A 23912-nucleotide genomic window follows, 5' to 3' on the forward strand; every position below is an offset into this window, starting at 1 on the left:
CTGACCTACCACCATGACTTTCTCCTATGCACGCTGTTTGTCTGCCATGCATGGCCACCGATCCTATGCCTCCTTCTTCAATGACTCCTACAATTACCTCCTGGAGTTCATTTTTGATATTTGCTCCAGCAGCTTAACTTCACGCTACCTGCAACTTTCCTGGTGGGTGTAAACCCTTTACCACCTTGGCATTGTGTGGCAGCCCTGTTCACCTTGACCTTCATTCACATCACAAGGACACTACTCCAGCTTCTCTCTATTACCTTCAGTTTCACAGACTTTACATGGGACGTCGCTATTGTACCTTTGTGTACACTGATGGCTCTTGGGCCGAGCGTGGTGTCAGGTTTGCCTTTGTCATTGGCACCAATGTTTTTCGATATCGGCTTCTGGAACACTGCTCAGTATTTACAGCAGACTGTTCACCCTGTATCAGGCCACACAGTACAGCTGGTGACAAAGGCTTTTCAATTGTGTCATCTGCTCAGACACTCTTAGTGCCCTTCAAAGCATCCGTGTGCTGTACACTGTCCATTCTTTAGTGTGACTGATCCAGGAAAGCTGTCACTTGCTCACTCTTGATGGAGCCACTGCAATGTTCATATGGGTTCCTGGTTGCATTGGTCTTACAGGAAATGAGGCTGCTGATGCTGCTGCCAAGGCTGCAGTCCTCTTACCTCAGCCCACTAGTTCCTACATTCCCTCAGATGATCTCTGTGTTGCCATCTGTCAGCAGGTGGTATCACTTTGGCATCACCACTTGTTCTCCCTTCATAGGAACAAGCTCGGTGTTATTAAGCCTCTCCCAGCAGTTTGGATTACCTCTTCTCGGCTCTCTTGCCACGAGGAGATCATTTTAACTAAATTGCGTATTGGGTGCTTTCTTTTTAGCCATCACCATTCGTTAACTGGTGCTCCCCCACCACTTCGTGCACAATGCACTCAACTTTTGACTCCCCACCATTTCCTGACAGAATGCTCCTTTTTTACCTGTTTATGTTCTCGTTTGTGTTTGACGTCTGAGTTATCGGCCATTTTAGCAAATGATGTGCAGGCTGTCAACCATGTTTTACTTTTTTTCCATCATAGCAATATGGCAGAGGCCATTTATTTATTTATTTATTTTCTGGACCTCCGTTTCTCTATGGCGTATTTTGTAGACCTTTCTCCACATCCCTGCTTTTAGCTGCCTTCTCTTCTGTTCATTGGGATTGACATGTAGTTATTTTTAACTCCTATTTGTCTTCGTGTTCTGTGCGCTTGTGACCCTGGTTATTTTTGCAACAAACAACATGTGGTCAGCTAAGGATGGAGCCATCGTCACATGCAATGTTCGATATAACTACCAGTTAGGTTGGACCCAAACATTATGTCAATTACCACTTCCCATCTTCTGTTGCTGAATCTAGGTGCCATACCCTATTCAAGATCTACAAATTATTTTCCAATACATATTTCAATAGTACTCACCTCTGCTGTTGGTATCACTCCTTCCTACATCAGATTTTAGGCATTGGTGTCTGCACCAACCAACATTTTTTTAAATTGAGCTGCAAGCAGCAGTCTATCATAATGAATAATTTACACTCTGCAGCAGTGTGTCCACTGATACTGAACTTCCTGGCAGATTAAAACTGTGTGCCGGACTGGGTCTCAAACATTGGACCTATGCCTTTCGTGGGCAAGTGCTCTACCAGCTGAGGTACCTGAACGCAACTTATCATCTGTCCTCGCAGACGTACTTCTGTCCGTTTAGAAGGTAGGAGAAGTAAAGGTAGAAGGACAAGTTGTGAATTGAGCTGTGGTACCTTGGTTGGTTGAGTTTTGCCCACAAAAATCAAAGGTCCAAAGTAGCATTCTGACACACAGTATACTTTGTCAGGAAGTTTCATATCAGCTGTCTACCAGTCTTGTCACTTCCTTGTCTACAAGCCTTGTTACTTCCTAGGAAGGAAGAGCACTGTCCTCGTAAGGAAGGTAAGGTGAGGCCAGTAAAAATTCCCTTGTGCTTTCTTCCTCACACTGTTTCATCCGGATGGTCACGAAATCCCTAGAACAAAAAAGTCCACCATTGGCTTGAATAAAATTCTGTTCTTAAGATATAAGCATGTTCTGAGGTCTTTTAGATTTCTAGCATAAATCAACTTACCTACACTTCCTCTAAGGCCTGATACATCCCCTGTTTGTAAATATGGTTCCTGGATCAAGGCCACATCCACCTCCCATCTTCACAGATGACTCAAGGCAGCAGGTGCCTGGCAATCAGATACAAACTTCCTGTGATTGCCCTCCAGCCCTCTGTCTAGATTGTCTAGTTCTGCACCTCAACTTTCTCAAACAGAGTCTTGGAGGAAAATCGTTAAAAAGTTTTGGGGATCAAATTGATACCCTTGTAGTCTTGAATAATTTCGCTGCTGTCTTGACCCGCAGCTTTACCTCTTCCCTTGGAGATATTTTGGACATCATCTCCTTAATCCTATACACTGTTGCCATCCCCTCATAAACAAAAATTAGACCTGTAACCCCTCTCCCCCACTGGTCAATCTTCTCGTAGAGCCATCTGAACTAGCTTCTCATGCTATGAGGTGATATTGAACAGTCTGTATCACAGTTGGTTATCCATCATCTTAACAGCTGAGACTTCAGTAGTATAGGTTTGTTTCCCTATTTCTTGCCTCGGATTTTCTGGGTCCAGTTATCCGAGACATGGGAGTATTAGATTCCTCCCTTATTCTCTTGTTCCATGTGTCTAGGTGCGAGGGGTCTCTTTACCCCCTTCTCTGTGAGGCTGCCTTTTTTTTGGGGGGGTCTTCGGTTCAAATTTTCAGTAACATTTTCCAATTCCTGGCCCTGTCTGTTACCCAGTCCAGTAGCAGAAATGGTTCCATCAGTTTTAACCCTATGTTTGGGTAATTGAATTATCAGCTTCCACAGTTTTTGAACTATTTTCTGTGTTCTCTGTATTGATCCCATGAGAAGTGGGGACATATCAGGTAAACACCAGTGGAGCTCCATGCTGATGTAAGGCTAATTACCCAGGGATATCATCTGACATGTTTGAGGCTCTGTCCACAACACAACTTCCTCGGTGCCTGCACTCTTTGACATGGACTGTACATCTTGGGATGGGTACCTGGGGGGGGGGGGGGGGGCAGTTATAGTAGCAGTACTGCAGTTCTGCACTCACATTCTGACAGCAATAAGAGAGAGTTTTTTCCATTACAGTAAATGCAGCATAGTTAGGAATTTAAAAGATGATGCAGTTGACAGATCCTCTGATTGTGAGTGCTTTGACAAGATTGTGACTACTAACGTGCTGAATGTCATCTGTTGCTCATCCATAAAATGAAGTTAATACTGAAAGTATTGGACAATGAAAACAAAAATGTTGCATATTCTACAATATTAGGAAAAATTTTGCATTTCCATTATGAACTATAACAAATTACTTTTTTTGAGATTACATCGTAGAACTGGTAACTGAAAGTACATTTACACATTTAGATGCAAACAGCATGTTGTTGCATTCTTTGAATTCAGTGCTAGAGAATGTGAGTCATAATGACTGTGGTGCTGTGCACAGCATCATATAACATCACTGCATGATGCATTAAATGCCAATGCCAGTACCAATACCCCCATTCATCTCACAGATAATAGTTTTCAAGCAATCCTCCCAACCTTTGCTCCCATCCTCCCACACTTAGCTCCCTTCTTTGGCTCCTACCTTCCCTCCCTCCCTCCCCCCTTCCTTCCTCCCTCCCTACCCCCTTCCTTCCTCCCTCCCTCCACTTACTCCCTCCACCTTGCACTTGCTTCTTCCTTCATCCTGCTCCCTCACTTCCTCCCTCCTCCCTACAAGTAGTCCTTCCTTTGACCTGCTCCCTCACTCTCTGCACTTGTCCTCCTTCCACTTGCTCCCACCTTCATTTGTTGCATGCCTTCCTAATTCCTTCCTCCCTTTGTTGGCTCACTCGCCCATTTGAACTTCACTACTTCACTTATTTATCATGCCTTTCGGGTGTAATTTATTCTCTTCCTGCTCTATTCACTCCCTCCCTCCCTGTTCACTCCCTCCCTCCCTGTTCACTCCCTCCCTCCCTATTCACTCCCTCCCTCCCTATTCACTCCCTCCCTCCCTATTCACACCCTCCCTCCCTATTCACACGCTCCCTCCCTATTCACTCCCTCCCTCCCTATTCACTCCCTCCCTCCCTCCCTATTCACTCCCTCCCTCCCTATTCACTCCCTCCCTCCCTATTCACTCCCTCCCTCCCTCCCTATTCACTCCCTCCCTCCCTATTCACTCCCTCCCTCCCTATTCACTCCCTCCCTCCTTATTCACTCCATCCCTCCCTATTCACTCCCTCCCTCCTTATTCACTCCCTCGCTCCCTCCCTCCCTATTCGCTCCCTCCTTCCCGCTGTTCGCTCCCCCCCTCCCGCTTTCGCTCCCTCCTTCCCGCTGTTCGCTCCCCCCCTCCCGCTTTTCGCTCCCCGCTCCCGCTTTTCGCTCCCCCCTCCCTATTTGCTTCCCCTCCCTATTTGCTCCCCCCTCCCTATTTGCTCCCCCCTCCCTATTTGCTCCCCCCTCCCTATTTGCTCCCCCCTCCCTATTTGCTCCCCCCTCCCTATTTGCTCCCCCCTCCCTATTTGCTCCCCCCTCCCTATTTGCTCCCCCCTCCCTATTTGCTCCCCCCTCCCTATTTGCTCCCCCCTCCCTATTTGCTCCCCCCTCCCTATTTGCTCCCCCCTCCCTATTTGCTCCCCCCTCCCTATTTGCTCCCCCCTCCCTATTTGCTCCCCCCTCCCTATTTGCTCCCCCCTCCCTATTTGCTCCCCCCTCCCTATTTGCTCCCCCCTCCCTATTTGCTCCCCCCTCCCTATTTGCTCCCCCCTCCCTATTTGCTCCCCCCTCCCTATTTGCTCCCCCCTCCCTATTTGCTCCCCCCTCCCTATTTGCTCCCCCCTCCCTATTTGCTCCCTATTCATCCCCTCCCTCCCTCCCTCCCTCCCTCCCTCCCTCCCTCCCTCCCTCCCTCCCAATTCACTCCCCCCCTCCCTGTTCGCTCGCTCCCTCTTTGCTCCCTCCCTCCCTGTTCCCTCGCTCCCTCTCTGCTCCCTCCCTCCCTGTTCGCTCGCTCCCTCTCTGCTCCCTCCCTCCCTGTTCGCTCGCTCCCTCTCTGCTCCCTCCCTGCTCTCTCCCTCCCTTCCCCCTTCCCCATTTAAATCAAGTTGCCAATCTTTGCACCACTTTTAAATTGTGTTAAAATTTCACTGAATATTTATGCAGCTTCAGTCAGACAGTACTTCATCATAGCGCATGTGTGTGATGGAGACACTTAACATTTATAATATCATCTCTCTTGGATGCCTATGTGCTATGTATGACAATTTTGTAAAGCCTGCGTGTTGTCGGCAACTATTGATATCACCATTGTCTGCCTTGATTTTGTAACCTGTATGTGTCCTAAGATCTGATGATGGTGGCTGTAGTTTCGCCGAAACTGGTAATCATGGAATAAAAAGAATTTCTGTGATCTTGGCTACCAGTTTTATTGTTTCACAACCATCTAGATCACTCCCACATGAGCACAATGTGCTCCCTAAAAAAAAATTGGTTCCAGTGCATGTCACAGTCTGCAGTTGGTTGCACACTGTTCCCTCAGGGGGTGCTGGAATAGACTCCTCACCATGTTGATTGTCCCCAGGAGGTTCGCCACTCTTTGGCAGGTTTGTGCTTCGGGACTGTGGGGCCCCAGCCTTTGCAGCATTTTTTCCCGTCTGTGCTGCATGTCTTTCCTTCTTGCTATCCTTTTCCCCTCACTTGGGGAACATGTCTGGGATGTTATTGGGAATGTTCTGCATCGTCTGTTGCTGACGTAAGAACAGTCTCACCTTTGTTTTTCACTACCTTTTCCTTTCTGTGTTTCCCTTCTCCTCTCTTTCCTCCACTTCAGTGTTCAAGGTTTCTCTTTTTATTTTTTCTCCCTGTACCGTCCTGAATCCCGCCCAACATGTCTGATGCATAACACGTGACTTGGTAACAAGTAATTCCCAGTCCTGGGTCGACAGGTAAGGTGGTAGGGTTCGCATGTACCCCCTGGTACAGGCCAGGACCAGGGAGGGGTGACTACGTGAGCTGCAACCTTCCCAAATTGCCAATTGGTCCCTCTGTCAGGTGTTCGGGAGGTGTGACCTGAGGTGTCACCAATCACCTAAGGCGGATGTGCCCCTTGTGAAGGAAGGAGCACCCCATCGGAGATGCTGGCAATTGTGGGGGATTTACTCGCAATGAGTCAATCATCTTCCCAATCAGTATCTACGAATCGTAAACGTAAAGAGGCTAATGATTCAAAGACCGTTCCTGCTGTACCACAGTTCCTTGTGGTCTCACGTACTGAAGACAGTCAGTCCTTCGCCATGGTAAATCCGTTTATTATGCAGAAATGTGTTGATGCCATTGCTGGCCCAGAGAAATCCTGCTCTCGATTACGGAATGGCATTTTGCTTTTGCAGACTACTGCTGATTCTCAAGCACAACAACTACTTGCTGGGTCGCTTCTCCATGACTACCTTGTTCGTGTCGAGGCCCGTAAAACTTTGAATTCTTCATGTGGTGTAATTTACACGAGACTGCTCGACAGTCTAACTGAGGCTGAAATCCAATCTTACCTCTCTGATCAGGGTGTCATTGCCATCTATTGTGTAATGAAAAAGGTAGACTCCTCCTTATTGCCCACCTGCACTCTTTTTCGTACCTTTGGTAGAATGGTGCAGGCTATGAAATTACCACAGTCTGGCCGTATATTCCAAACCCGATGCACTGCTACCAGTGTCATCGTTTCAATCACACTAGAACATCTTGTAGACTCCTGGCCAAATGTGTGTCACCTGTGGTAACGATGCGCACGAGGTCAATTGTCCGCCTCCTTCTCCCCGCAGTATCATTTGCAATGGCAGCCATGCCACCTCCTCTCGGGTTGTCCTGTGAATCTTGATGAGCAGGCTGTCCAAGAGACCCAGGCGAAGGAAAAAGTGCCTTACTTAGTGGTTCACAAGTTACTGGCTAATCGTAAACCCTGCATTCTCCCGCCTGGCACCTATAGTTCTGTTCTTATTACCCCTCGCTCCAAGAAGGACATGGCCACGCAGATGTGTCACCTCTAATTCAGCCCTGAGGTTGTGAAATCGCCCAGTGTCAAGGTAGCATCACGATCCCACTGTCCAGCTGTGCAACAAGCCGTCAAACTCTTGCCTCAAGGGGCAAAGCCACTAGCTACACAACCAGTAGGCTGGAAAGGACAGGAGTAGTACTCCCGTGAAGACTTCCTTCGTCCTTCCAGCCAAACAACACGAAGTCTTCCTCTATCCGGAAAGGCCCGAAGAAGTCCACCAAAGGCAAATGGCCTTCTCCTTCGCCAACTCGAAGATCCTCATTGACGGTGTCGCCACATGATGCCTTAGCCTGGCCGGTCTCTGTGTCACTGTTATGCAAAACCAACCGTTTTTCAGCATTGGAGTCCACAGGCTGACCGCACAAGCAAGCCTATGCTTCTGTGGACCCCATGGAAGAGGATCCTTCTGCTTTTGCACCCTGTAGTAGCGACTCTTCACGAGCTGTCACTCGGCAGCCGCCGAGGTGACAACCCTACGTCTCTTCCTCATCATGACTCTCCTCCAATGGAACGTTAATGGCCTTCGGTCCCACAAAGAGTATTTACAGCTGCTTTTAGCATCGCAGCTTCCCCTTGTACTCTGCCTTCAGGAGACGAAATTGCACCCTCACGACCACTTTGAGTTTTCACATTTCGTACTGAATCATTTTGAACTTCCCCCTGAGGTCAGCATACTACCTCGTGGGGGCGTCATGCTGCTCATACGGGATGACATTCATAGTCAACCCATCTCACTGACTACCCATCTTCAGGCTGTTGCTGTTTCCCTTTTTCTTCCCCACCTGACTTTCTGCCTCTGTACCATTTATGTCCCTGCGTCATTCAGTATCACCAGGGAAGACTTCCTTCAGCTTATTGGGCAGCTGACTCGCCCATTTTTGCTGCTCAGTGACTTTAATGTGCATCATCACCTTTTGGGTTCTCCCAGGAACTGTCAGAGAGCTGCCCTCTTGGCTGATCTTCTTAATCAACTTAACCTCTTCTGCCTTAACACTGGAGCATTCACATTCCTTTCTGATTCCTCGCACACCTCTTTCCATTTGGACCTATCCTTCTGCCCTGTCCAGCTTGCCCATTGTCTTTAAGTGGTCCGTTCTGTCTCACACCTACTACACGAGCGACCTTTCCTGTGTGCTGTCCATTTGCTGACTCCTGCCCCATCCACATGCAGCCCAAATGGCAGCTTACTGAGGCTCACTGGCAGCTTTACTCCTCCCTGGCAACATTCAAAGAGCAAGATTTCCCCAGTTGTGATGATCAGGTGGATTTCAAGCACGGCATTCTGCAGTTGACCATCTCGTTACTTTGTCCACCCATGTCATGAATAGTTTTCTGCAGAAATCCCAGACTGTGGTTGTGTTTTTCGATTTGGAGAAGGCCTACGACACCTGCTGGAGAACTGGTATCTTCTGTACTCTTCGCATGTGGGGCATCCATGGCCGCCTGCCCTGTTTCCATCGGGCATTCTTAAAAGATCGAGTTTTCAAGGTGTGCTTTGGTTCTGCCTTGTGTCCCTCAGGGTTCTTCCTTTAGCGTAGTCTTCTTTGCTATTGTCATTAACCCTATAATGGCCTGTCTCCCACCAAGCATCCCCGGGTCTATTTTCTGTTGACGATTTTGCCATCTATTGCAGTTCTCCATGGATCTGTCTCACTGAGTGGCATCTTCAGTAATGTCTTGATCGCCTTTACTCCTAAATCATTGACAGTGGCTTTCGCTTTTCCACTGACAAAACCATCTGTATGAATTTCTGGCGACGCAGTTGGTTTCTCCCACCATCTTTACATCTTGGGCCTGTTGTCCTTCCATTCATTGAAACTATGAAATTCCTGGGGCTCATGCTTGATGGGAAACTCTCTTGGACCTTCCATGTGTCTTACCTGACAGCCACTGTAGGTGGTTCTTCAATGTCCTGTGTGTCCTCAATGGTACTTCTTGGGGTGCCAATCGAACCACCCTCCTCCATTTGTACCAGTCCCTTGTCCATTAGAAACTAGACTATGGGTGCTTTGTTTATATATCTGCACGTCCATCCATCTTAAGTCGTCTCAACACTATCCACCATTGTGGTATCCATTTAGCGATGAGCACCTTTTACACTAGCCTGCTTGAGGGTCTGTATGCTGAAGCTGCTGAACTATCATTGTCCTATACCCATGACTTTTTTCTCAGCAGGTATGCATGCCGTTTGTCTGCCTTGCGTTGACACACATCCTATGCCTCTTTCTTTGATCGCCAGTTTGGAGCATGTCTCTCTTCTCTGTTACCTCCTGGAGTCTGCTTTCAGCACTTGCTACGGTGACTTAACTTCAGACTACCTGCATCATTATCAGTGGGTACGAATCCTTCATCACCTTGGCTTCGTGAAGTGACCCATGTTAACCTTGGCCTTCATTCTCTTCCTAAGGACACTACTCCAGCCTTGGTCTCTCACCTTCAGTTTCACAATTTCAGGACCTATGCATGGAACTTCACGATAGTACCTTTGTATACACTGATGACTCTTGGACTGACCATGGGGCCGGGTGTGCCTTGGTCATTGGCACCCCTGTCATTCAATATCGGCTCCTAGCACACTGCTCAATATTTATAGCTAAGCTCTTCACCCTGTATCAGGCCACAGAGTACATCCAGTGACAGTCTTTTCGATTGTGTCCTCTGCTCAGACTGACTCAGCACCCTTCAAAGTCAATGTACAGTGTACACCACCCATCCCTTAGCGCAGCGAGTCCAGGAAAACTCTCACTTGTTCACTCTTGGAGGAACCAGTGTGATGTTTCTGTGGGTTCCTGGTCATGGCAGTCTGCCAGGAAACAAGGCTGCTGACGCTGCTGCCAAGGCTGCTGTCCTCATACCTCAGCCTGCGAGCTGCTGTATTCCCTCTGATGTTCTCTGTGTTGCCTTCTGTGGGGAGGTGGTGTCCCTTTGGCATCACCAATGGTCTCTACTTCACAGGAATAAGTTCCAGCTTGTTAAGCCTCTCCCAGTGGCTTGGACGACCTTCTCTCAGCCCTCCCCGAGGAGGTCACTTTAAGTAGGTGAATCGGGCACTGCCTTTTTAGCCATCGTTATTTGATAAGTGGTGCTACCCCACCACTTTGTACACATTGTGCCCAAGTTCTAACTGTCTGCCAATTCCTGATGGACTGTTCATTTTTTAATCATTTATGTTCCCACTTGGGTTTGCTGTCTGAGTTCAAAAATGGTTCAGTGGCTCTGAGCACTATGGGACTTAACTTCTGAGGTCATCAGTCCCCTTGAACTTAGAACTACTTAAACCTAACTAACCTAAGGACATCACACACATCCATGCCCGAGGCAGGATTCGAACCTGCGACCGTAGCGGTCGCGCCATTCCAGACTGTAGCGCCTAGAACCGCTCGGCCACCCCGGCCGCGCTGTCTGAGTTACTGGCTATTTTAGCAAATGACTCGTGGGCTGTTGACTGCATTTTACTTTTTATCCACCAAAGCAATATGGCGAAGACCATGTAATTTTTAGTTTTGGACCTCTGTTTCTGTATGCCTGTTTTTAGCTGTCTTCTATTATGTCCATTGGGACTGTCATATAGTCGTGTTTTTAGTTTTGGCTTGGGTGTGTATGGCCCCAGTTGTTTTTTGTGTCCTAAAGCAAAACAAAGCCAAACCAAACCTAGTTGAGTGAGGTCTCTCAGGCATACTCACTGAGTGTGTATGGTGTCCTTGCTGCCGTTTCCCTAGGGGTACCATCGTTTGCCATATTTTTGAGCTTCCTATTATTAATAGACCCTACCCTTCTGCATTTACCTCTTCTTGTGGCAGGTTTCCCCAAAACAGGTAAAGTGAGTCCCACTGACTCGGTATATTTGTTTCAGTCTCAGTGAAAGGTAGCACCTCATACGTCTTGGTCAGGGAGATCTGTATGACACATCGAGTCATCCCTGGTCGCTGTCCACCCTGTACAGGATGCCTACTTCTACCATTGATAATGCCACTTGCATTCAAGTGGATGAGTAATGACAGATGCTGCATATCCTTCAGAGAAGACAAGAACCGGAAGAAAAGATAATACTTGAGGTACCTTTGGTACCGGTACCATAAGTGCATGACTCTCTGGAACTCCTCAAACACCCCGATTTTCAAGTGCTGCCAATCGTTTGATAGTAGTTTGGGCAATTTCAGTCTACCAACTCATACTGTGTTTGAGAACAGCATTCACAGTGAGGCTGCGTTTTGGCTTGTCCATTGTATTCCAGAGCAGTAAACAAATAAGCCCACTGATTATCTTGTGATCCTTTCAGCTAAAAAGTTGTTAGTTCCCCATAAGAATTGAAACAAATACATAAAATGAGATTTCTATTACGGCAACACAAAAACCTTCAGTAAAAATTTCTAGTTTCTGAAAACCCGTCCTCCATCCCTCCGGTCTTTTTTGGCAAAAACATTATGTGAGTGATGAGGTGTATAACAACAGCAACACAAAAAAATGACCAAAAAGTTTCATTGCAGTTTTTGACAATATGTCTATCATCATTTGAGGCATAGTTGTTGATCAAAACAGCATGTAATGCAAGTACCTTTGCTATTATGAGAACAGCTAGATTCTCGAAAGGAGTCACACTGTGATCAAAAGTATCCAGACACATGGGTGAAAATGACTTAAAAGTTCATGGCAACCTCCATCGGTAATGTTAGAATTCAGTATGATGTTGGCCCACCCTTAGCCTTGATGACAGCATCCACTCTCACATGCATCATTCAATCACGTGCTGGAAGTTTCTGTGGGGAATGGTAGCATTCTTCACAGAGTGCTGCACTGAGGAAAGGTATCAATGTCAGTCAGTGAGGCCTGGTACGAAGTTGGCATTCCAAAACATTCCAAAGCTGTTCTATAGGATTCAGATCAGGACTCCATGCAGGCCAGTCCGTTACCGAGATGTTATTGTCATGTAACCATTCCACCACAGGCCATGCATTATGAACAAGTGCTCCATCACGTTGAAAGATGCAGTCCCAATCCTCGAATTGCTCTTCAACAGTGGGAAGCAAGAAGGTGCTTATAACATCAATGTAGGCCTGTGCTGTGATAGTGCCAAGCAAAACAACAAGGAGTGCAAGCCCCGTCCATGAAAAACACAACCACACCATAACACCACAGCCTCCGAATTTTACTGTTGGCATTATACACGCTGTCAGATAACGTTCACTGGGCATTCACCATACCCACACTCTGCCATTGGATTGCCACATTGTGCACCGTGATTCATCACTCCTCACAACATTTTTCCACTGTTCATTCGTCCAATCTTTACTCTCCTTACAACAAGCGAGACGTCGTTTGGCCTTTACCGGTGTGATGTTTGGCTTCTGAGCAGTCGATCGAGCATGAAATCCGAATTTTCTCACCTCCGGCATAACTGTCATCGTACTTGCTGTGGATCCTGATGCAGTTTGGAATTCCTGTATGATGGTGTGGATAGATGTCTGCCTATTACACATTACGACCCTCTTCAACTGTCAGTGGGCTGTCAGTCAACAGACGAGGTCAGCCTGTACACATTTGTGCTGTATGTGTCCCATCAGGTTTCCACTTCACTATCACATCGGATACAGTGGACCTACGGATGTTTAAAAATGTGGAAATCTCTTGTACAGACGTATGACACATGTTACAGCCAATCACCTAACCACGTTCAAAGTCCATGAATTCTGTGGAGTGCCCCATTCTGCTCTCTTATGATGTTTCATGACTACTGAGGTGGCTTATACGGAGTACCTGGCAAGAGGTGGCAGCACAATGCACCTAAAATGAAAAACATATGTTTTTGGGGGTGTCCAGATACTTTTGATCACAAAATATATGTCAGGGCTCTGGTGACACTTCCCCTCCCCCACTGTTCAACATATACGTCATGAAATTGCCATCTAATTTGTTACTGCTGAAGTAAAAGTTGGAAGGTGTCTTTTGACCCTGTTCAATGATCCAGTGTTAAATGTTCCTTTCACAGTGGACAGTGTGTATCAGTTTGCAGCCAGTGGTGTCCCAACAAGACAGCCTGTGGCCAAAATGCTAAGAACAAGAGCATTATTGCAGATTATGATGTGACACTATTATTCAGGCATTTTTAATATAGAGGACAACATGCAAAAACATTTTGTCCCAAATATATAGAAAACATTGTTGATCCGCCATTTGCCTATTCTTTAGTTGTTAAAGACAGTGGGTAATACAGTTTTAGATTATTTTCTGTTGGAAAAATTGGAAGCATGAGTGGGTGAGCAAAAACCAATAACATGCAAGCTATAATATTAAATTATAGTTTACTGATAGGAATGACAAGATCATTGTACACTGAGGTGTCAGAAGTCGTGGAATATCGATATGGGCATACACAGATGGCAGTAGTATCACATTTTTTTGTTGTAGTTTTTGTTATTTTCATCGCTGTTGTTGTCGTTGTCATTGTTGTGTTCTTCAGCCCAGAGACTGTTTTGATGCTGCTCTCCATGCTACTCTATCCTGTGCAAGCCTCTTCATCTCCAAATAAATACTGCAGCTTACATCCTTCAGAATCTGCTCAGTGTATTCATCTCTTGGTCTCCCTCTATGATTTTTACTCTCCACAGTTCCCTCCAATACTAAATTGTTGATCCCTTGATGCCTCAGAACGTGTCCTACCAATTGATCCCTTCCTTCTTCTAGGCAAGCTGTGCCACAAATTCCTCTTCTCCTCAATTCTACTCAGTACCTCCTCATTAGTTACGTGATCTACCCATCTCATCTTCTGCATTCTTCTGTAGCACCACATTTCAAAAGCTTCTATTCTCTTATTGTCTAAACTATTTATCGTCCACGTTTCACTTCGATACGTGGCTACACTCCAAACAAATACTGTCAGAAAAGACTTCCTGACTCTCAAATCTATATGTGATGTTAACAAATTTCTCTTCTTCAGAAATGCTGTCGTTGTTATAGCCAGTCTACATTTTATATTTTCTCTACTTTGACCATCATCAGTTATTTTGCTCCCCAGATAGCAAAACTCATTTACTACTTTAAGTGTCTCGTTTACTAATTTAATTCCCACAGTATCATTTGATTTAATTTGACTATATTCCCTCATCTTCATTTCGCTTTCTTTGATGTTCATCTTATATCCTCCTTTCAAGATATTGTCCATTACGTTCAACTGTTCTTCCAAGTCCTTTGTTGTCTCTTACAGAATTACAATGTCATCGGCGAAGCTCAAAGTTTTTATTTCTTCTCCATGTAATTCCTACTCTAAATTTTTCTTTTGTTTTCTTTACTGATTGCTCAATATATAGATTGAATAACATCTGGGATAGGCTACAATCCTGTCTCACTTCTTTCTCAACCACTGCTTCCCTTTCATGCCCTTCGACTCTTATAACTGCCAACTTGTTACTGTACCGATTGTAAATAGCCTTTTGCTCCCTGTATTTTACACCTGCCACCTACAGAATTTGAAAAAGAGTATTCCAGCCAACATCATCAAAAGCTTTTTCTAAGTCTACAAATGCTAGAAATATAGGTTTGCTTTTCCTTAACTTATCTTCTAAGATAAGTCATAGGGTCAGTACTGCCTGTGGAATACAAGTTGATCTTCCCCAAGGTTGGCTTCTGCCAATTTTCCCATTCGTTTGTAAAAAACTCGTTTTAGTAGTTTACAACCCTATATCACACTTAGTATCACATACACAAGGTATAAAATGGCAATGCATTGACGGAGCTGCTTTTGTACCCAGGTGATTCAGGTGAAAAGGTTTCTTATGTGATTACGGCCAAATGAAGGGAATTAACAGACTTTGAATGTGGAATGGTAGTTGGAGCTAGAGACATGGGACATTCCATTTTATAAATCAATTGGAAATTCAGTATTCCGAGATTCACAGTGTCAAGATTATGCCAAGAGTACCAAATTTCAGGCATTTCCTCTCACCTTGAACAATGCAGTGGCTGACGGCGTTCACTTAATGACTTGAGAGCAATTGCGTTTGTGTAGAGTTGTCAGTGCTAACACATAAGCAACATCGCATGAAATAACTGCAGAAATCAATGTGGGCATGTGACAAACATATCCATTTGAATAGTGCAGCAAAATTGTCATTAATGGGTTATGGCAACAGACAGCCAACGTGTCTGCCTTTACTAATAACACTAGATTGCCTGCAACACCTCTCTTGAGCTTGTGACAATGTTGGTTGGACACTAGATGACTGAAACACTGTGGCCTTGTCAGATGAGTCCCGATTTCATTCGCTAAGAGCTGATGGTAGTGTTAGAGTATGGCACAGGGACCCAGGTTATCATCAAGGCACTGTGCAAGGTGGCGGCAGCTCCATAATGTTGTGGCCTGTGTTTACGTGGAGTGGACTGGGACCTCTGGTTGAACTGAGCTGATCATTGACTGGAAGTGTTTATGTTCGGCTGCCTGGAGACCGTTTGTAGGCATTCCTGGACTTCATGTTCCCAAACAATGATGGAATTTTCACAGATGACACTGTGCCAAGTCATCAACCCCCAGTTGTTTGCGATTGGTTTGAAGAATGCTTGGGACAATCTGAGAAAATAATTTGGCCACCCAAATGCCCAAAATGAATGCCATCAAACGTTTATGGGACATTATTGAGAGTTCAGTTCGTGCACAAAACCTGGCACTGGCAACAACTTTGCAAATGTGGGTGGCTATAGAGGCAACATGGCTCAATATTTCTGCAGGGGGCTTTTCAGCAACTTGTCGAGTACATGCCGCATCGAGTTGCTGCACTACCCAAGGCAGAATGAGGTTCAGTTTGGTATGAGGAGACATCTCATGACTTTTGTCACCTCAGTGTATATCTTCTGTTTCGTTTCATGGTAATATAGCCATATTGCATACTTTGGTAATGATACTTTTTTCATTAACTTTGATTTCTGAAAATAGAAATACATGTAGCAGCTACTGCTTTATTCAAAGAACCATTTTTACAAAACTAGTAAAAGTCTGGTAATAAGTGGAGAAGTAACATAAAATTGCTCATCTAGTGCACAATTCTGGGTTTTTCAGTATGTTAGAACTGCTGTAGTGGCAAGTGAGATGGCTGCAGCAAGGAGACATTGAATCATAGTTGCTCGTAGATGCCACTAGTAAAAGTAGGTGGCGTACTCCAAGATGAAGTGTAATCAATCAGTTGGTAATTAAGACTACATGAATTATTTGAGAGCAGAATAGAGTTGCTTGGTTGCTGTGTTATTTGGTTGGCTGCTGAAATTTAGTCTTTTATCCGTAGGAACACTTAAATAAAGATAAGACCCCTGTTCATTTATATAACATGCTAATTAACTAACTGTAAATCTCATACACAATATATACTGGTCATCAAAATGCCATTTGTAGTTTAGTATAATTTTTGATGAAATTGCTATTTGTAGAAAAAGAAGTGCATTTTCTGTGTTTGTTATAGGAAGAGAGTTTGTTTAGTTTTACATGTATTTTATTTTTCAGGCCGTGCATCTTCCAGCCCTGCAATGGATGTTTTCATCACACTTCTCTCACTTGGTGTGTCAGGGTACAAAAACCTCGTTACACAGAGGAAAGAAATGTATAACTACCTCAAAGAAGAGCTCACCAAAGTAGCATTGAAACATGGTGAACGCCTGCTTGATACAAAAAATAATCCAATATCAATAGGTAATACTGTCTCAAATATGATGCAGCCTGTTCTTAAACTAAAAAATACAAGGAGAGACAGAATGGCTGGCCAGTACCTGCTTTTAGGAGACCTAATTCCATCACTGCCAATGGACAGATTTAAAATTACATAACACTATCCTAGCTTTTGCAACTACTAGTGACTTTCTCATGTCCCACTTGTTGTGAGGATGATGGGAGACATAATCAAAAGTGGAGAGTTGCAGCTTGTATACTTAAATGAAATGTGACAGAACAGTCGCAGTTTGTGATAGGCATATGAAGGAGGTAGCAAGTGAGATTATGACTTTCTAAGGCTGTTCAGAGATGATTGTTAGGCACAAGAGTCACATGTTAGAAAATGGTTATGAAGTGCAGTGAGATCATGAATGATAAAATACTTGGGAAAAAGACTGGCACGTGTCCTAACAAAAATAATGTACCGTATTATATTGTAGCATAATTATTATGGGATAAAACCAACATTTCAGACATGGTTACATAAGTCCCATAAGGTGAGTGACCCACTGGTAGCACAAATAACAGATTTCTAGACAGTGACTGGAGAAACAGAATATAGAGCTTATATATTATGTTTTTGCATTCACTACTTTCTACCTGTCACAGTTTTTATGGGTGCTCATATCCAGCAGTGTTACTTTGTTCTTGGCAATATCAGAAACTTATAAGCATTTTTCTGCAAAATAAAGCAACTGTTTCATTAACTCTCCATTACACGTACCTACTAAAAATTTCCGTGAAAAATGCTCATCTTGTAGCTGATAATCATGGTAAGTCCTCAGCCATTTTACGTCCACTGCTGAATAAAGGCTTCCTCAAGATTTTAATGTGCATTTATACAGTCTTTGGAAATATGCATGCGTGCTGTTACTGCATGTTTTCCAATGGCATCTATCCATCTTCCATTTGGTCATATTTTCTTCTTTCTTGGCATTTGATTGTCAAGCCTGATAGTGCTTAACTTCAGTGATATGGTGGAAACTTGTGTTACCATTGTGGCAAGACCATTGGCTAGTACTTGGCTGGGTGGCTGTTTGGATCAGTCGGACACTGTTGGCATGTGGAGTTTACTCAGTCCTTGTGAAACAAATCGAGGGGCTACTTGACTGAGAAGTCTCATGAACTGACAACAGCCGGGAGTGCGGTGTGCTGTCCACATGCCTCTCCATATCCGCATCCACTGATGCCTACGGGTTAAGGGTGACATGGCAATCAGTCATTACCAATGGGCCTTCAAAGCCTATTCGGATGGAGTTTAGCTCTTGTCCTGTGGAATCCAGCAGAAAACTTTCTTGGGCCATCATCAATTTGGCTCATATCTGTTCCATTTTTATTACAGTCATAATTTTCTTCTACTAATGTTTGTTCACTGACCATTTCTTTATTTTACTGTCTCTAGCAGTTTCTAACACCCATCTCGTCACTCTGCTTTGTGAACAATCCTTAGGTTTTTAAGGGATAGGGATTTTGCATTGAAAGTTCATGTCTCACTGCTGTAAGTATTATGTAACGTAGGTAACCAGATGCTTTGTACAGACCTTTAACTTGCTTCCCAGTGGGTTTATTCCTTAATGGTATTAGCTGCTGATGAAATCAGTTTCAGTTGAACTGTGTTATGCTGTCACAATTTAGGTCTCAAAAAATTGTGTAGTCTTTTCTCCATCTAGAGTGTTCAGAGTGGAGTTACATACACTAATGAAAGGTATTCAGCAAACTCCAATGTAACAAAAGCCTTGATTCATTCAATGGGATCTTTGGAACATGATTAATGAATGGATGTACATCGTATGTTAAGAAGAGCTGGCTATTTGTTCCAGTTTGGGGACCTCTATAATGTCAGTTTGTCAGATTTATTGCGAACTTCTGTCACTAGATGATGTTAATGAATTTAGGGTATTGATATTTTGTCTAACAAAATTATATATGTAAGAAAACCACAGATAAGTTTTTTTTGTAATTAATTCATTTTATAGCAGTCATGAACCCACACAAAATGTGAGTTGAATAGTGAATTTCAGTATCAGAAATTTCTTTGTATGGAAAGGAAGTCAAAGATATTGAAGGAAGTGAGAGAACGCTGGATTAGTAGTGAAACCAATAAGGATTCAAGGATTAGTCCGATTAGTAGTGAAAACAGTAAGGATTCAACAGCAGCACTATTTTGACCTTATTGGGACTATGCTTGTTAAATCTGCCGAGTGACGTAGTTTCTACATTGTAGTAAGGCAAAGATCAACAATGATTATAGTAGATGCCGGCCGCGGTGCCTGTCTGGTTCTAGGCGCTACAGTCCGGAACCGCGGGACTGCTATGGTCACAGTTTCGAATCCTGCCTCGGGCATGGATGTGTGTGGTGTTCTTAGGTTAGTTAGGTGTAAGTAGTTCTAAGTTCTAGGGGACTGATGACCTAAGATGTTAAGTCCCATAGTGCTCAGTGCCATTTGAACCATTTTTTTTAAATTATAGTTATAACCATTCAGTTGTCACGAAAATGCTTTGATGAACACAGTCCGTTGCTTGCCAGTCCTTAAATGTATCACTTATTAATTTGGCTGTACCTTAAGACTTTATTCTTCTGATGTACTCCACATATATATTAAATTCCTGTTAGAGATGGTAGTTCATATTGTCATTTACTTTCTTTATAATACAGGTCACAAGATAAACAGTTAGCAGCGTGTTGGTATCTTAAGGGTGGTGACATGCATGTTCCATAGTAGACATGTTTATGGATATGTACACACACTTATTCATAATTATGTGAACATAAAATGTTTTTTCTGTTACAGGTATGACACTGACTTCTCTGGTTGGTACTGATACCAAAACCATAACAATGCTTGGGTCTATGCTTTTCCTCCGTTGTGTATCTGGTACAAGAGTTGTTACAGGAACTGATATAAAGGAGGTAGCAGGTCACAAGTTTGAAGGTAAAAAATTGATAAATATACCAATGGACCCTGACAATACACTGAGATGAAAAAAGTCATGGGGATATCTCGTAATATCATGTCGGACCTCCTTTCGCCCTGCATAGTTCAGCAACTCAATGTGGCTAAACAAGTTGTTGGAAGTTGGCTGCAGATTTTGAGACATGCTGCCTCTATAGCTGTCCACAATTGCAAAAGTGTTGCTGGTGTCAGATTTAGTGCACAAACTGACCTCTCCATTATGTCCCATAAATGTTCTATGGGATTCATGTCGACCAATTTGGGTGGCCAAATTACTCACTGCAATTGGTCCAAAATGTTCTTCAAACCAATCATGAACAATTGTTACCCACTGTCACGGCACTTTGTCATTCATAAAAATTCGATTGTTGTTTGGGAACATGAAGTTCATGAGTACTGCAAGTGGTCTCCAAGTAGCTGAACACAACCACTTCCAGTCAGTGATTGGTTCAGTTGGACTAGAGGACCCAGTCCATTCCATGTAAACACAGCCCACACCAATATGGAACCACGACCGTCTTGTGTAGTGCTTTGTTGACAATTTGGGTCCATGTCTCTGTGTGGTCTGTGCTACACACAATCCGTACCATCAGCGCTTCCCAGCTGAAATTGGGACTCGTCTAAGGTCCAACCAATATTGTCACGAGCCCAAGAGAGATGCTGCCGGTGATGTAGTGCTGTTAGGAAAGGCACTAAAATCGGTCATCTGCTGCCATGGCCACTGCATTGCCCAATGATAGAGCTCATGCCTGATAATTTGTATTCTTGGCATACTCTTTACACTATGGATTTTGGAATTTTGAATTCCCAAACAATTTTCAAAATGGAATGTCCCAAGTGTCCAGCTTCAAGTATCTTTCCCCATTCTGTGGCCATAATCATGTCAGAAATCTTTTCACTTGAATCACCTGAGTACAAATGACAGTTCTGCCTGTGCACTGGCCTTTTGTACTGTGTATATGCAATACTACCTCCATCTTCGTATGTGCGTATCGTTATCCAATGGCTTTCATCACCTCAGTGTAAGTGGACAGTATTTCACATTTATTATTTTATGTAGTATTGTGCACCATGATATTGGTAGAAACTTTTACAATTTTTTAATTGGATAGTACTTGATGCTTTTGTTTAACTTCATTTACTACTTGACAAGGGAACTGTAGACTTGGTTGTGGTGGCAACTAACTTGACCCCTTACTGGTTACAGCCGCATTACAGTGCAAAATGGGTCGCATTGTTACTCTGCAGGTAAGTATGGGAAATGATTGCAAGAAATGCTGTTGTGGGTGACAGTAATGGCTTGCCATTGACACCATTGAATTTATGGGCAATAAGGAGGGAGAAGAAGGTGTAGTGTAGAAGGAAAAGATGACAGAACATACGTGGATTGTGTTAAAGTGTGTACAAACTGGCTGGATGGATACAATGTTGAGTGGAGTTGGAGTCAAGTATCGACCCCACAGAAAAAGAACAAAATGCACACAGAAATTTCCCATAGGTGATACGATTAAATGTGTAATGGGGCAGAAATTTGTTCAAGATTAACTATACAAGGAACAACCAGTTTTCCGAAGCTTTCACAGTTTTTGTCCCACAAGACTGGACTTCAAGCTAAGTGAGGCATTGACAAATAGGCTTGTTGTGTATGATAGCATTCCACCTATAAGAATACTTCAGTGAATACTATTACTACTGCCTCTCCCAGTTTATTGAGCATAAACACAATGGTGCTGCCACCCTTGTCATGTCTTCAGCTTGTTTTGTTATGAAATACAATACCATCTAACCATTTTTGAATTGTTTTCATTACAAATAAATAGTTTTGGAATGCTATTATAGGAGTAGGACTGACAGTCAGTCACGCAGAAAATATCCCCCCAGGGGACTCGCCACTCTTTGTCGGGTTTGTGCTTGGCTACCAGGGGGCCCCAGCCTATGCAGCACTTTTTCCCTTCCGTGCTGTCTGTGTATCCTCTTGCTATTCTTTATATGGGTGTTATTGGGAATGTTCCGCATTCTGTTGCTGACCTGCGAACAGTCTCAACTTTCTTTTTGGCTCCCTTTTCCTCTCTTTGTTTCCCTTCTCCTCTCGTTTCTCCGCTTCGGTGTTTGAGGATTCTCTTTCTTCTTCTTCCTCCCTGTGCGCTCCCGAAGGTCGGCCCACATGTCTGACACATAAAAGGTGACTGGGTAATGCAGAATTCCCAGCCCCAGGTCGACAGGTAGGGTTTGCACCTGCCCTCTGGTACAGGCCTTTCCAAACTGCCCATTGGGCCCTCTGTCAGGTGTTCGGGAGGTGTGACCTGAGGGGTGAACAATCACCTAATGCAGGTGCGTTCCCTTGTGAAGGGGGCCCCCAGTTGGAAGGAGCGTGCTATCGGAGATGCTGGCAATCGTGGGCGATTTCACGCGATGAGTCAGTCATCCTCTCCATCAACGTCGACAAAACATAAACGTAATGAGGCTACTGATTCGAAGACTCTTTCTGTTGTACTGCGGTTCCTTGTGGTATCACGTACTGAAGACGGTCAGTCCTTCGCCACGGTCAATCCATTTATTATTCAGAAAGGTGTTGATGCCATTGCTGGCCCTCTGAAATCCTGCACTCTTTTACAGAATGGCACTTTGCTTATGGAGACTGCTTCTGATTCTCAAGCACAACAACTACTTGCTGCCTCGCTTCTCCACAGCTACCCTGTTCGTGTCGAGGCACATAGAACTATGAATTCTTCTCGTGGTGTAATTTACACAAGGTTGCTTGAAATACTCTCTTACATTTCTGATCAGGGTGTCATTGCCGTCCATCGTGTAATGTAAAAGGTCCATTCCTCCTTGGTGCCCACGCGCATTCTTTTCCTCACCTTTGATAGGGTGGTGCTGCCGTCCAAGGTTAAAGCAGCCCATGAAATCATCACAGTCTGGCCGTACATTCCGAATCCGATGTGCTGCTACCAGTGTCATCGGTTCAATCACACTAGAACATCTTGTCGATATCCAGCCAAATGTGTAACCTGTGGCAGGGATGTGCCCAAATGCGATTGTCTGCCTCCTTCTCCCTGCTGTATCAACTGCAATGGTGGCCGTGCCACCTCCTCCCTGGATTGTCCCATGTATCTAGGTGGGCAGGTCATGCATGAGATTCGGGTAAAGGAAAAAGTGCCTTACCCAGTACCTTGCAAGTTACTGGCTGGTCACAAACCTGGTGTTCTCCCATCTGGCTCCTATAGTTCAGTTCTTGTTACACCTCGCTCCATGAAGGACATGGCCACGTTGACATGAAACCTCAAATTCAGCCCTGAGGTTGTTAAGTCGGCCAGTGTCAAGCAGGATTTCCATCCTCCCATCCCACTGTGCAACAGACTGTCAAACTCTCACCTAAAGGGTTGAATCTACCCACTGTACAATGGGCAGGCAGGAAAGGACGGAAAGAGTACTCGCGAAGACTCCCTCCATCCCTCCAGCCAATTGACATCCAAGTCTTCCTCTAACCAGAAGGGCTTGAAGAAGTCCGCTAAAGACAAACGGTCTTCCCCTTCACCAACTCGAAGATGCTGCTTGACGGTGTTGCCCCGTGGTCTCTTAGCCTGGCTGGCCTCTGTGTCGCCGGTCTGCACCACCAACCGTTTTTCAGTGTTGGTCTCCACAAACCGACTGCACAAGCCTGCCGATGCTTCTGTGGACCCCATGGAGCAGGCTCCTCCTCCTTCTGTGCCCTGTACTAGCGACTCTCTACTGGCTGTCCCTTGGTGGCCACAGAGTTAACATCCCTGTGTATCTTCCTCCTCAAGACTGTCCTCCAATGGAACATTCATGGCCTTCAGTCCCACAAAGAGGATTTACGGCTGCTTCTCGAATCACAGAATCCCCTTGTGCTCTGCCTTCGGGAAACGAAATTGCGCCCTCAAGACCGCTTCGGGCTTTTGCATTACTTACTGATTCGTTTTGACCTTCCCCCTGGGGTCAGCATCCCATCTTCTGGGAGTGTGATGCTACTCATAAGGGATGACCTTCGTAGTCAACCCGTCTCCTTTACGACCCATCTTCAAGCTGTTGCTGTTCGCCTTTTCTTTCCCCAACTGACTTTCTCCCTCTG

The 23912-nt window shown here is 44.7% G+C and overlaps 1 protein-coding gene across 2 annotated transcripts in view; it reads left to right on the top strand.

Annotated features, from left to right (window-relative positions):
• The window catches only part of LOC126354292 (O-phosphoseryl-tRNA(Sec) selenium transferase), an 86028-nt gene that overhangs the window by 42457 nt on the left and 19659 nt on the right, over nt 1-23912 (top strand). For both annotated transcript variants that reach the window (XM_050003839.1, XM_050003838.1), the window contains 2 exons: nt 16662-16847; nt 19658-19798. In XM_050003839.1, the coding sequence (XP_049859796.1) occupies nt 16662-16847; nt 19658-19798 (327 nt within the window). The remainder of the gene's footprint in view (nt 1-16661; nt 16848-19657; nt 19799-23912) is intronic.

This window comes from Schistocerca gregaria, chromosome 3 (assembly GCF_023897955.1).
Source record: "Schistocerca gregaria isolate iqSchGreg1 chromosome 3, iqSchGreg1.2, whole genome shotgun sequence".
Taxonomy (NCBI): Eukaryota; Metazoa; Arthropoda; class Insecta; order Orthoptera; family Acrididae; genus Schistocerca; species Schistocerca gregaria.